General features: G+C 40.5%; 1 protein-coding gene across 1 annotated transcript; it reads right to left on the bottom strand.

Annotated features, from left to right (window-relative positions):
* Nucleotides 1–51: 51 nt before the first annotated feature.
* LOC109645158 (basal body-orientation factor 1) lies at nt 52–9,091 on the bottom strand. Its single transcript, XM_069535319.1, has 11 exons — nt 8,947–9,091; nt 8,624–8,876; nt 7,779–7,844; nt 5,562–5,705; nt 5,388–5,468; nt 4,748–4,818; nt 2,688–2,832; nt 1,654–2,132; nt 1,347–1,451; nt 513–584; nt 52–319 (listed from the first exon to the last, which is right to left on the bottom strand). Exons 1-11 carry the CDS (start codon nt 8,988–8,990, stop codon nt 220–222), a joined length of 1,560 nt encoding a protein of 519 aa, XP_069391420.1. The 5' UTR covers nt 8,991–9,091; the 3' UTR covers nt 52–219.
* Between the last annotated feature and the right edge of the window lie 2,980 nt (nt 9,092–12,071).

Raw genomic sequence — 12,071 nt, 5'->3', positions numbered from 1 at the left:
CTTAAGAGTAAACCTTCTTAGGTTTCGACTTGTGATATTTTCTTTTTTAAACATGTTATAACAGAATTCAAAGAGGCAACTCACACCATATATACACGCATGGAAAGATATTTATAATGAACACAAACAAAAACACATGATGACACTCTTGTGGGAAGCGCACAGAGCAAGAGGCAAACAATCCAGAGTGTGATGTGCAATGTAGAGGCCACACGGAGGTCATGTGGTGTGTATATTCGGCAGGCTGTTAGGGTTCGAGGGTAGAGCGGACTCAGGCGCCTGGGTGATGAAGGTTGCCGGGGAGAGCTCCTCTCTAATTCTGGAAGACAGTCATCATTAAGCGACGCTAAAACGCGGCCGTCTTGATAAATCACATGTAGGCACCAATGTTCTCACAGCCAATGCTTTTTCAGCTAAACATGGAACGTGGGACCAAGAAATCTGTGCAGGCTTCGTAATTGCAAGGATGAGGTACGACTTTTATCACTGCACACATTCCTTTAGTGTCTTACCCGGCAGCATCGCTGTCCACGAGGCTCTTCTTCTCAGCGGAGGCAGACAAAGCCAGATGTTGGCTGACTTTCCTATCAGAAAAATGCAGAGCTGCAGTTAAATACACATTCTCATAGAGAAAAGCCATGTTTTAGCACTCTGGTGTGTGTTCACTGAGGCCTGCAGCATGTTTTGGAAAGGGGGTTAGTCAGGGTCAGCACAAGGCACATGGACTTGGATGCTGCTGACTGACGCTCTTGCGCTGCCAAATGTTCTGTGTTATTCTGCTGGACTAGGTGCCAGACCACTGTTAACATGAATATATATCTCCTCTTGCCTGCTGTGATCCCATACATCCAGATCCCCTGCACACTCCTCTGAAAATCATGTTACCAGCTGCTCTCTGCCCACAAGTGTTCAAAGAACAAAATAAACTGCTGGTGCACGTGAAGAGGGGCCAGTAGGCTCAAAGCAAATCGACGTGACCAGATGTTTGTTTCCAAGCACACGACTCTGCGGCTGGGCCTATTTTTACTATTGTGCCCAGACTCTTTCTTCATTCTTTTTAAGCAGCTGGATGGAAAAGAAAATTGGTCGAAAAACCTAACTGATGTTTTATGGTATCCTCTCTCTGCAGAGAAAATGGCTGTTTAACACATTAAATAGAGGGAGGAGTCACCACGAGTTCAGCCTGAACTGCTGCACTTTGTTCTTCAGAATTAATTGATGCAGGAGCAGAAGGATTATAAATTGATTTGAACGTTATTACCTAGGATGAATACACAGTGAGTGATGAACGAGCAGCCATCAAGCCTTTCTAAATCAAACCAACAATTACTAAGGAGTTTTATTACCTTTCCCTCTGCCCATTCATTTTAGCAAAGAGGAGCCTGAGCACTTGTTCCCTCTGCTCCCAAGTGAGGTCTGAGATTTCAACTTTGCTGCCTGGTTGATGTGTCCTAAAAATAACAGGAAGATGAAATCAAAATTAATATTCCCCCATATGTGTTTACATTTATAAACTGTATGAAGAGTGCTGAAGGGAGATGACCTCTGAATGTGCTGCAGGTGTCTTGCTTATAATAAACATGAGGAATTAAAAATATCACAAAGACATACACAGAAGCACAAGTCGTGGAAATGATGGTAAGGGGGACCCACCACGTCGCGGCTGCCTCCATGTCTGAATAGACAGAGTTGGTACTGTGAGGGCTTTTACGGAAGGTGCGGATGGGTGGGAACTTTAGCTTTCCTGCTGTGGCTTCTCTCAGCCTCCAGCGATAAGCCTGGACAGCCTCCTTTTTGTACTGCAGCCTGCTGGCGGTGATCTCCTGCTTCACCTGAGCCAGTGACTCGTGGAAGAACTGCTCCAGCTCCGTACGCTGCTCCACAATAGTGCTCGCCAGCCGCTTGATGTGCCCCAGTTCTCTCTCTCGCACGCAGAGCACCTTCTGGAGCTTCTCCAGCTCGACCTGGTTTCTGACCAGCATCTTCTCCTCCTTTTCCTCTCGCTGGAGTTCCCTGCCCTTTGGGCCCAGAGCTTTCTCTAGGGACATGACCTTGGCCCTTAGTTTAGATAGCTCATCTTTCTGGGCTGCCATCTGAGCTGCATTCTTCTTTACCATCAACTCGCAGGTTTTCTTGGTGAGAAGAGACAAGAGCATGTTAGTGAGACTGATGACACCTTGGGAAGTCCTTTCATTTTCATGCCAGTAAAGACGTAGAACAGATAATGATTTGCTGTACTAGCCTGTGCTGCTGAGTGAGCGGCCAAAGCTTCAACAAGGTGGATTTACTGCCTTGATTTACTGTCATCATTAGAGGTGAGATTAATGTGCCCAATATTTATTTGTCTTAAAAGAATCAGTGCCAGAAACCTGCAAAGGAGAAGCCACTGAATTTGAACCCGTACGCCAGTGGAAACTGGCCACAACCACTGACCACCGAGAGGCTGGGTAGTAGTCGGGAGGTTGAGGGGGGAGGATAGGAGTGGGACCACAAGCAAAATACACAAGGTCGGCACAAGTAAACAACACAAGGGAAAAAACCACCTGAAATATATTCTGGACAGATCTGACAAGTGTTCCATAACTGAAATGATTGAAAATGACTCCGACATGACTGGTCCCTGTCCAAGGACTGTAGGCCCCTAATAGTAGCTTCGCTGTTAGCTGTCTGATGCCTGAAATACAAACCTTGTCCAGGGCCAGCGAGGCATTTTGCTTTCCCAGTGAGTCTGTGAGTTTCTGCAGGTCCTGCGCCTCCTTTATGTGATATTTCAGAGCTTCGTTGAGTCGCACATTCTCCTTGAACACAGAGCGTGATGCATCGTCCAACTGCCTGAACAGTTTACAGCAAAAACAAATTAGAGTTGGTCCACAAGTGATGACACATCATTATGGATCTTAACATTTTACGTGACACAGCTTGCGTTTGTGTCAACATGCAGAGAATTTCCCAAGTCAAATAAAACAAATGTATTACAAACCAGAAGGGCACTCACACCTCCCTGTACCTCCGCCATTATTTGGATCTTGAACAATTGCACACACTGATTAGTATCAGTCCCCTAAACTTGACTGTTCTTTTTCATCAAGATGAATTATTCTCAGAGAAATCAACCAAAATGTCTCACAATGTCAAAGAAAGTGGAAAGAAAAAAATAATAATCCTGGATTGATCCCTGATTTGGATCTGCACATAAATTGAATGGATTTTTCTTTGGCCTTCACTTCATCCTTTAACAAGGTTTTGTATAAATCTCTTGAATGGTTTCTGCGTAATCCTGCTAACACCTTGGGAAAGGTAAATATTTCCAGACTGGTAATTAGTAAATATGGATGGACACTAATACCTTGAGTGGTACTAAATTATTAAAGACCACTGAATCAATAAGCTTGGATTGGAGGGCCTGCTCTCTCACTCACCTGCACACAGTGATACAGGTCGACTAGACAGGGACGCTGCTTTTAGTTACACATTACAATGGCTCTGATCAGATTTCAAATGGTCCTGGTGAATTACAAACTGCCCCACGAATGTTTACTTCTCCTTCATTATTACAGAACCGGATTAAGCAGAATCAGTAAATCGTCATAGTAACGATACCCATCCCAGGTAATGTGAAGACCTTGAGCTCCCAGCATGTTGCACACAGTTTAAAGGTGCTCTATGCATGTTTTCTTCCTTCTAGCTTCTAGATGGTTGCAGGTGGTGGTCACTTGTTAAGTTATCGTTGTATTTACAACACAAAAGGTTATAATACACCTTCTGAGCCAAACTCAGGGCAGATGCGACACTTGTGACTTAGGAAGTGATGAGATGGGCCATCATGGCTGTGGCTATAGTTGGTAAGAATGCTAACTTCAGTAATAAGAATAATAAGAATAATAATAGTAGTAACTTCAATTTTTTATAGCACATCTCAAGGGACCCAAGAAAACTTTATATATTTGAGGCAGAGGGTCAGATTTAAGGTGACAGAGACTGAGACAAGGACAGATTGTATCATATGCATTTTTAAACAGGTGAGTTGTGAATAGTTTTTGATATGTCCCAGGGGATGTTGCATTGCAACCCTCTATCGGCAGAGGATTCCAGAGGGCGGGGGGCCACCACACTTAAAGATCTGTCTCCAAAAATCTGCAGTCTGGTGTTGAGGATGGTGACCAGACTCCAAAGTATAGGCAGCAGGAGTAAAACAATAGCTAACACTGGATGTTGTTTTCTACCGCTGTTGACAGCTCTTGGCCAGTAAAGAAATTATCCTGAACTCGTAAAGGTTTCTGCTGGAGCTGTTCATGCTAACGTTGGCCATGCAGCAATGGTAAAAACCTACAAATAGCACCTTTAGAGTTAAATCAATGACTGACACTAAGACCAAAGCGACAGGACCACACCAGTAACAATGTTGATGTTATATGAGTTGTAAAAAAAAATAACTAAACACTGCAGAGGCGAAATATACATCCCATGGCCTCAAAAGTAATAAACTCTGCTCCTCCACAAACGCTGAGCACTCTCCTCCCTCCAGGACGCTGAGGGGCGGCCTCGGATGTGATCGTTGGCTTTGGTGATGTACACTATCGTGAACATGACGAGCTGGTGCGGTCGGGAAAATAACATTAGCTCTAGTTATATATATATTTTTAAATAAATAAACAATCATGGGAGTAAATTATTTCTTCCGAGCACATGAAAGTGCAGTTGAAAGAATAAAATTAGATTGTGACGGGAACAGTAGGAAAACACTCACACAATGGCTTCACTGTGGGCCCGGTCCGCCGCTACGGCTATCGCTTCCTCGGCTTCTCTCTCCAGACGAGCCTTCGGGGAAATTCAGAAAAATTGCTGCACTGTTTCACCTGAACATTATTTCATCATCATTTCACCACAGCAGCTATTATGGACCCACTCTCTGGTTTCTTAACCACTTAACCTAGGGCCTGCTACAGTATCTTCTTTTAAAAGCAAACTAAAACCACAAGCCTTTGATTAGTGTGTCACTGAAGAGCAGCAATCTATTATATTTACTGCTGAATCAATATTATTCTCACTTTAATTTTTTAAAACTATATATTTAGTTTTTATGACTCTCCATCTTAATTTTATGTCCCTTGTCTTACTTTTTGTCATTCTGTTTCACTTATTTTTATTTTATTCTCAACTTTAAACTTATTTATATTTCTATATATGTAATTTCCTCTTATCTAATATATTTTCATCTCATATCTTAAGCCATGTCATGTATTTATTGTGTATCTTTGCTTTTGATCTTGAAGCAGATTGAGTCTATGCTAGTCATATGAAATGTGCTATAATAATAAACTTCATCATCATATGTTATTATCTTCAAGTGGGATAATTTTAGATCTCTCTTCTCCTCTTGAACGTACCTTTTCTTTGAAGAATCTGCATTCCATTTTGTTTAGGTCTTCCCGGTGCCCTTTGTCAGCACTATCCATGCTCGCTCTGATCTACAAGATAAAAAAGGTCATGGATACAGGTAGCATTTTAACACAAGTACCTGACACCCTCTCTCATTTTGTCTTGGTCAGGATTTTCCTCACATCACACAGCTCCTGCTCCATCTGGGCCTTCTTTGTCTGAAACTCCTTAATCTTCCTCATTCCATCCTGGATCATGTTAAAGTCACTGGACCTCTTTCTGAACAGATCCTTCATCTCGCTGAGTTGAAGTATGTAATCTTCAGCCTGTTGAAACCAACCTTATAATTAGATACACAAAATGAAAAACATTCAAACACATTAAATGCAGACTGTAGCTATAATAATGTACTGCATATACAGTAGTGCGCATACACACGATTGTCCAGTTCTTATAATAGAAATATAAGAGAAGAAAAAAGTTGTCGGAAAATGATTTATTTGTCATAAAACTTAAGCAGTGGACATGAAAACCAATGTAACATATATGTTACTCTTAAGTATGTGTATCTGCTGTAAAGAAATAAACTTTACCCAGTTTTATATAGCCAGACAATACAGGGCAACTAGAAAGGCTAAAGTTTAACAATAATAAACAACAGTTGTGGAACAATTTAAAGACAAAGAAAGTGAAATGAAAAAAACGCTCAATCTGCATCCACACCAAACTTTAATGCCGTCTTGACTAATATAAACAGATTAAACAGGCTTCAGTTGCCCACAAGGAAACTGTCCATGTGGACTTAATCAGCTTTTAAATTTATCTGCATTCAAATGCTACACCAGAAGCCCCAAAATATTGGCGATTGCCCCCAGAGGCTAATTCATTATCAGACATTAGCCGGTTGGCTCCATGTTTGCTTCCTCCGAGACCCACGGCCCGTCCCGCAACCACATTTGGCGGAAATTGGTTCCGAAACAAACCAACAAACAGCTGCTGCTTCATTGCTCATAAATTCAGTTTGTATCAGTTACAGGGAAGAAGACATTGGGTCAAAAGTTCACACTGGCCATAATCCTTTTTTAAAACAGCTTAAGTACAGATCAGTGAGGCTAAATGCCTCAAGATGCTACTGTGGAGAAGCCAGTCTGAGCTGAAATGTGACAAAGTAACCAAAATCAGGAGAGAGTCAGCAAAACACTCACCCACAGACACGAACATGACTACTAAATGAGAGGTTATCAACCATCTGATTATAACCGTAGGCCTAATCGTTATTCTTCAGATAAGTTCATCGACATTGATGCAACAGGCTGCAGTATTTACACAAACTGGTTTACATCATTCTCTGTGACCTGTCAAATCGTGACCTTAAAAAACGTCCACCATTTGAAAGCAACAACGTCCTCCTTGTCCTCTTGCTACACGGTAACTGCATTTGGAAAAGTCTTGATAGAATAATAATTAGTTGGGTGACTAAATATCCTCAGAGCTTCATCATGTCTCTCCTTAGACAGACGCCTCCACGTTCCCTGAGTGCCTCTGATGGAGTGATTTCCATTAGCTAAAGACCACTTTCAAGATGATTTTATCACCTCACAATGAGAGAACGGCCGCCAACAGCTCGTCATGTCTTGAACTCACGTCTCTGAAGTTGACCACAGGACAGTTTGTGTTTTCCCCCTCAAGAGGACACATGTGACAGTTCCATACATGTCTAAAATAGGGATGTTTCAAGTTGGTCCAGCCCAGGCCTCTTATTTCTTCATCAGACACTCGTTGGGACTCTTATTTTACCAGCATGAAGTAAGAGCTGCAGGATTGAAAACAGCTGCGAGCAAAGAAAATGGTTTTTTTGTATCTTTTTTGTCGCGTAAAGCCACTTGAATTGTGTCGTGTCAGTGTGATAGCTTGATATGGTGGTCAGCGAGGATAGAAAGAGTCAAAATAAGTGTCTCTGGTGTAATGTCAAGTGGTGTATCAGAGTCAGGGTGTGTGCGTCATGTGAGGTAGTTATGGTTAACACATCAAGACCAGCAGGGTGACTGCCTTTCAACCAAGCGCTTTTCAATTATGCTGTTTTTTTGTGGGCTCTGACATGGATCAAAATAACGTTTGACCGTGTAGCAGGGCATGTGAGGGCTTGTTTTTTCTGTGTTATGGTCACTTTGTTTGGTTGTTGTTTTCTTACATAATAAGATATGAACATAATTACACACAGGACAGCTGTTAAAACACAGCGCAGCACATTTTTCACGTGCTGCAGGTTTTAAATCACGGCAATAATATGATCTATTAATAATCGCTATGAATGCGCTGGATGGGGCATGTTTTTTGGGACCAAAATGAAACTTGGGGTGAATTTCTTCTCTTGTGGCTGTGTTTTAAAATGAACTCACCAGTTTGTTTTGCTCCTCACGTGCATGGGCCTCTTGACTTTTGAGGCTTTTCTGCAGCAAACTGATCTGCAGAGACAAAAGAGAATAAAAACACATTTTGAACGTCTGAGCCCATCACTCACTGTCACAGTTACACCTTTACTAATTAACTAATTAATTGTGCATTTATGTGGTGTCGGAATAATCAGAAAAATGGGTTTCTGATTAGGAAAATTCATTTGAACGCCATCTCAAGTTGGAGCAATAACTCTAAAAGTCTGCAAAAGGTTTGGTGCAATAGTTGCTGGCGTCATCACTTATGAGTCAATTGAAACTTTTAAAATCAGCTCATTTTCAAAATTCATATAACAAAGGTTTTTTTAAGTCCTCCCCAATTTTTTATAATGTAAATTCAACAAATGTATGATCAAATTTTTTATTTTCTTTTCTTTTCTACAAACCTGGATTAAGGTTTATATTTATATATATATAAATATATATTTATATATATATATATTTATGATATAATATATTCATACTATTTAGACTAGGGTTCTTTATGAAATAAATTAGTTTTACATGTTATTTTCATAATGTGAGCACAGAGCAAAGTGATTTTGGCTTTTTTAAGTGTCCCAGATTACAAAGTGACTTGTCCAAGATTATGCTATTCAGGCAGAATTCTCTTTTTCAAAAGAAATGAAGCTGTGTCATCTCTCCTCTGAGTATCTCCATCCTTCTTCTGGTGTGGTTAGCAAACATCTTAAGGATCACAGAAAGGTACAATAACTTGATCTATTGTTTAAAACAGATATTGGAATAAGTCATAGAAGTCGAAATTGCTTGTTTATATGTAACTGTCCTACCGTCTCCTCTTTAGCAGCATCCTGTCTCTGCAGACAGCCACTGATATCGATGCTGTCCTTCTCCACGCGGTACAGCTGGCTGGTGAGCTCCTGGTTGGTGCGTGCCAGTTTGCCACAGGCTTCTTGATACTGCCTGAGCGACTGGTCTGTGACCTTTAACCTCAGCTCCCACAGGTTGGCATTGGTTTTAGCTTTCTCTATCTCAGACTCCCTGTCAGCCTTCACCTCCTGTTTGCCATCTTTCTTCCCCTTGCTGGGACAAAAGTAAATCAGTTTAGTTTCTGTTTTAACATCAGTGCACCATTATAAATATATTTACTCACCCTGCTTTTGCCTTTTTTACTCTGGAAACTTTCTTCTTCGGCATTTCTTCTGCTTTTACCGGCTAAATTATCAGGTAAGTTTGGCCAACGAAGAACAGTGAGCTCCTGTATCCTGCTCCCAGTGTTTGTGTGGTGCTGTTGCTATGGAGACGACGGAGCCGATGACAAGGTCACATTTCACTGCCACAGGAACTTTGGTAACCTGTTGTATAATTCATACAACTTTATCTGTGTACAAGTGTGTTTGTTATGTGTCCGTCTATTTTTATTATTATTGCCATTATTATTAATTCAATATAATCAAAATAATGTAACAATAATAATAAGCTTGATTTTCTATAGAATTTTCTGAACAAAGCCGCTTCACAATAGGATCAAATAATCAAACAACAATAAAAATGAAAAGAAACCTTATGGTTCAGTGGTTGAATTTAATTTATGGCAGATTATTGATATTTATGTTTAATTATTTTATCACTGCTGATAAACTGGATGTATACGACTAGAGTGGAGGCAGGGTTGTTACAACTGGGTAGGCAAAGCAGGAAATTGCCTCGAGCCCTGATCTCAGAGGGGGCCCCTGAGAATCGTTGATCACGTTAGTCCATAGCAAGGACTAATTTGACGAAGGGCCCCCAAGGTTCCTATTGCCTGGGCCCCTCAAAGTCCCTTGAAAGGCTCCTGAAGACAAGAGACCCAGGACACACGTGAAGATGGCCTCAAATTTCCTGAGCATATCTAAGAAAAACTGCAATTCTTTCTTAAAAATATGATTATTATGTCAAAACTTTCTGACAAGTGTGTCAGTATGAAATTATAACACAAGTTTTTCATCCAATCCATTCAAATCCATATTCAAACCATTGTCCATTATATTTGGGAGCAATTTCAAATTCAACAGTGCATCTTTCAATCTGTCAAAAGCTTGTTAAAAGATCTAAGTCCCCATAGAGATAGAAATTACAATTTGTTATAAAATATATATATGTATATATATATATATATATATTTTTTTTTTAATCATTTGTCAGCTTAAGTCTCAGAGAACCATTATTTTTCTGAGTCACTGTACTGAGCATGTAATTCTGTCAATGTATTTACCCTGCAGGCAGCTGAGGGTGGTCTGTACCACAGAGTTATTACGAGATTAGACAGCATTTTAAATAGTAACACATAAACATGACTTCACATGTGCAGCCACACCAACACCCCCCTGCCAATTCTATATGTTATAGTTATGCAACCTAACAACCAGCGTATCAGGCTCGGGTCTGTGTGAGTAAAGAATTTTTGGTGATCTCATTTAAAATGTTTACATGGGCCTATGATATTTAAATGCATCAACCCCAGGCCATTTCTGGATTTGAAAGGGTGTGGGTGAAATAAAAGTTGCCCAGAGACACAGGAGGGCATACGCGCAATTGGCAACCTCGAGCTTGTTAGAGGTTTGGGTTTTGTCAAACACAGGGGCCGAGATTGAGAGAGGACAGGGTGCATTCTGTATATAAAATATAACAAGGCGCGAGATGTGGTCCGACCAAAAATCCACAAAACACCAAATTTTTTAAGTCAATTACAAGGATTTGAAACACGGACAAGCAGAAAATCCTTATATTCGAAAAACTAGAGAACCAAAAATGTTTACAACCATAATTTAGAAAACATGCCCCGGAAACCTGCCACCAGCATAATGCAAGTGTTTTAATAGACACCCTTTTTGTTAGGATTCAAGTTTCAAGAAATGTTCTATTGTGCAAGCACATGAAATCGTGCCTGTTATAAAGATTTACAAAGCAAATATAAAGAATTAAGCAACTATTTAGTAAGAAACAGATAAGTGAACACAAGTCAATGTATCGAGGGTGCATACAGTAGCAATTATTACTATTAGCATTTATTCGTCACCTTGTGCTTTTTTAAAGGCTTGGTTTCAGTTTTGCGTTTTAATCAATCCTCCACTCATAACATACAGATCTGTTCTGCTCGACAACCCCTGGACTGACACAGATTGGCTGTATTTGTCTCTTGTCTTGTAATTACAGCCTTCTCATGCTGGGCTCTATCAAACAGGATCTGTTTGCACATGATCTCCTCCCACATGATGACATGAGATATGTTTGGCCCCTGTCAGCAGCATTGTCCATGTTGTCCTGAAAAGAACTGCGTGTTAGTCGCTGCCATCCCCGCATTTGTTTTTCGCTGTAGTTATGGGAAAACCACTAAGATCAACGTAGATGCAGTTGGCTTACATTTTCGAAGAAGCTCGTCCAACAGGAACAATGTAAAGTAAGCACAGGTCGTAATTTAAGCACAAAGCTGCTGAATTCTTCCCGTCATCTTGTTCAGCTGACTGCAGGGGAGCAGAGTCCACTCAGCGTTGATTATTTCATTATTCCGCAAACACAAAAGTCGCTATTGGAAAAGTGTTGGGTGTAGCTACTGTAAACTGAAGCGTATAGGGGCGCTCTCTACACTGGCATCATGAACAGAGTTTGAAGACTAAATTTAAAGGTAATTACTATGACAGTGAGAAGAGAAAACTGAAATAACCCCGAGCTTTTCAAAGCTGTCATTATCATTGGAATTGTAATGACAAGGTTTAGGTCTCTTCAATGGCCTTTTTGGGGCAGGACACCCACAAACATGGCATTCCTGAGGGCAACATTGCAGCATATTAATGATATATTGCACAGTGGAGATTACAAAGCTGGGGTCCCTGCTCATGCTTTACGGTTTCAGTTAACTTGAAACAAAATACCAAACCATGTATTGCGACTACTTCTTGTTTCAAACATTGTGTTTGTAATGTGCTGCATCATGTTTTAGAGGGACAGTTTAAATATGATATTTCGTGAGTAGCAGCACATATTTTAATGTCACCCTAACACGATTTGGTAACATGTAGTTTTATAGAATGAGTTTTAAAAAATGTAAATTTTTTGTAAACTCCATTTGCATCAGCTTGTACTTGGAGATCCAATCACAATATATTTAAATGGAATAATTAAGTAGGTGTAAGTTTAAAGCTAAAACATGACTCATGCAACAAATGCCCTAAGGTGCTGCTGTCCAAACACTCAACATTATCCATCTTAATTATTGCGTTCAGCACAGGGAGTGTCTGA

Source organism: Paralichthys olivaceus, chromosome 12, assembly GCF_024713975.1.
Source record: "Paralichthys olivaceus isolate ysfri-2021 chromosome 12, ASM2471397v2, whole genome shotgun sequence".
Lineage (NCBI taxonomy): Eukaryota > Metazoa > Chordata > Actinopteri > Pleuronectiformes > Paralichthyidae > Paralichthys > Paralichthys olivaceus.
The sequence above is the reverse complement of the archived record's forward strand: the minus strand, read 5'-3'. Positions and strand labels throughout refer to the sequence as shown.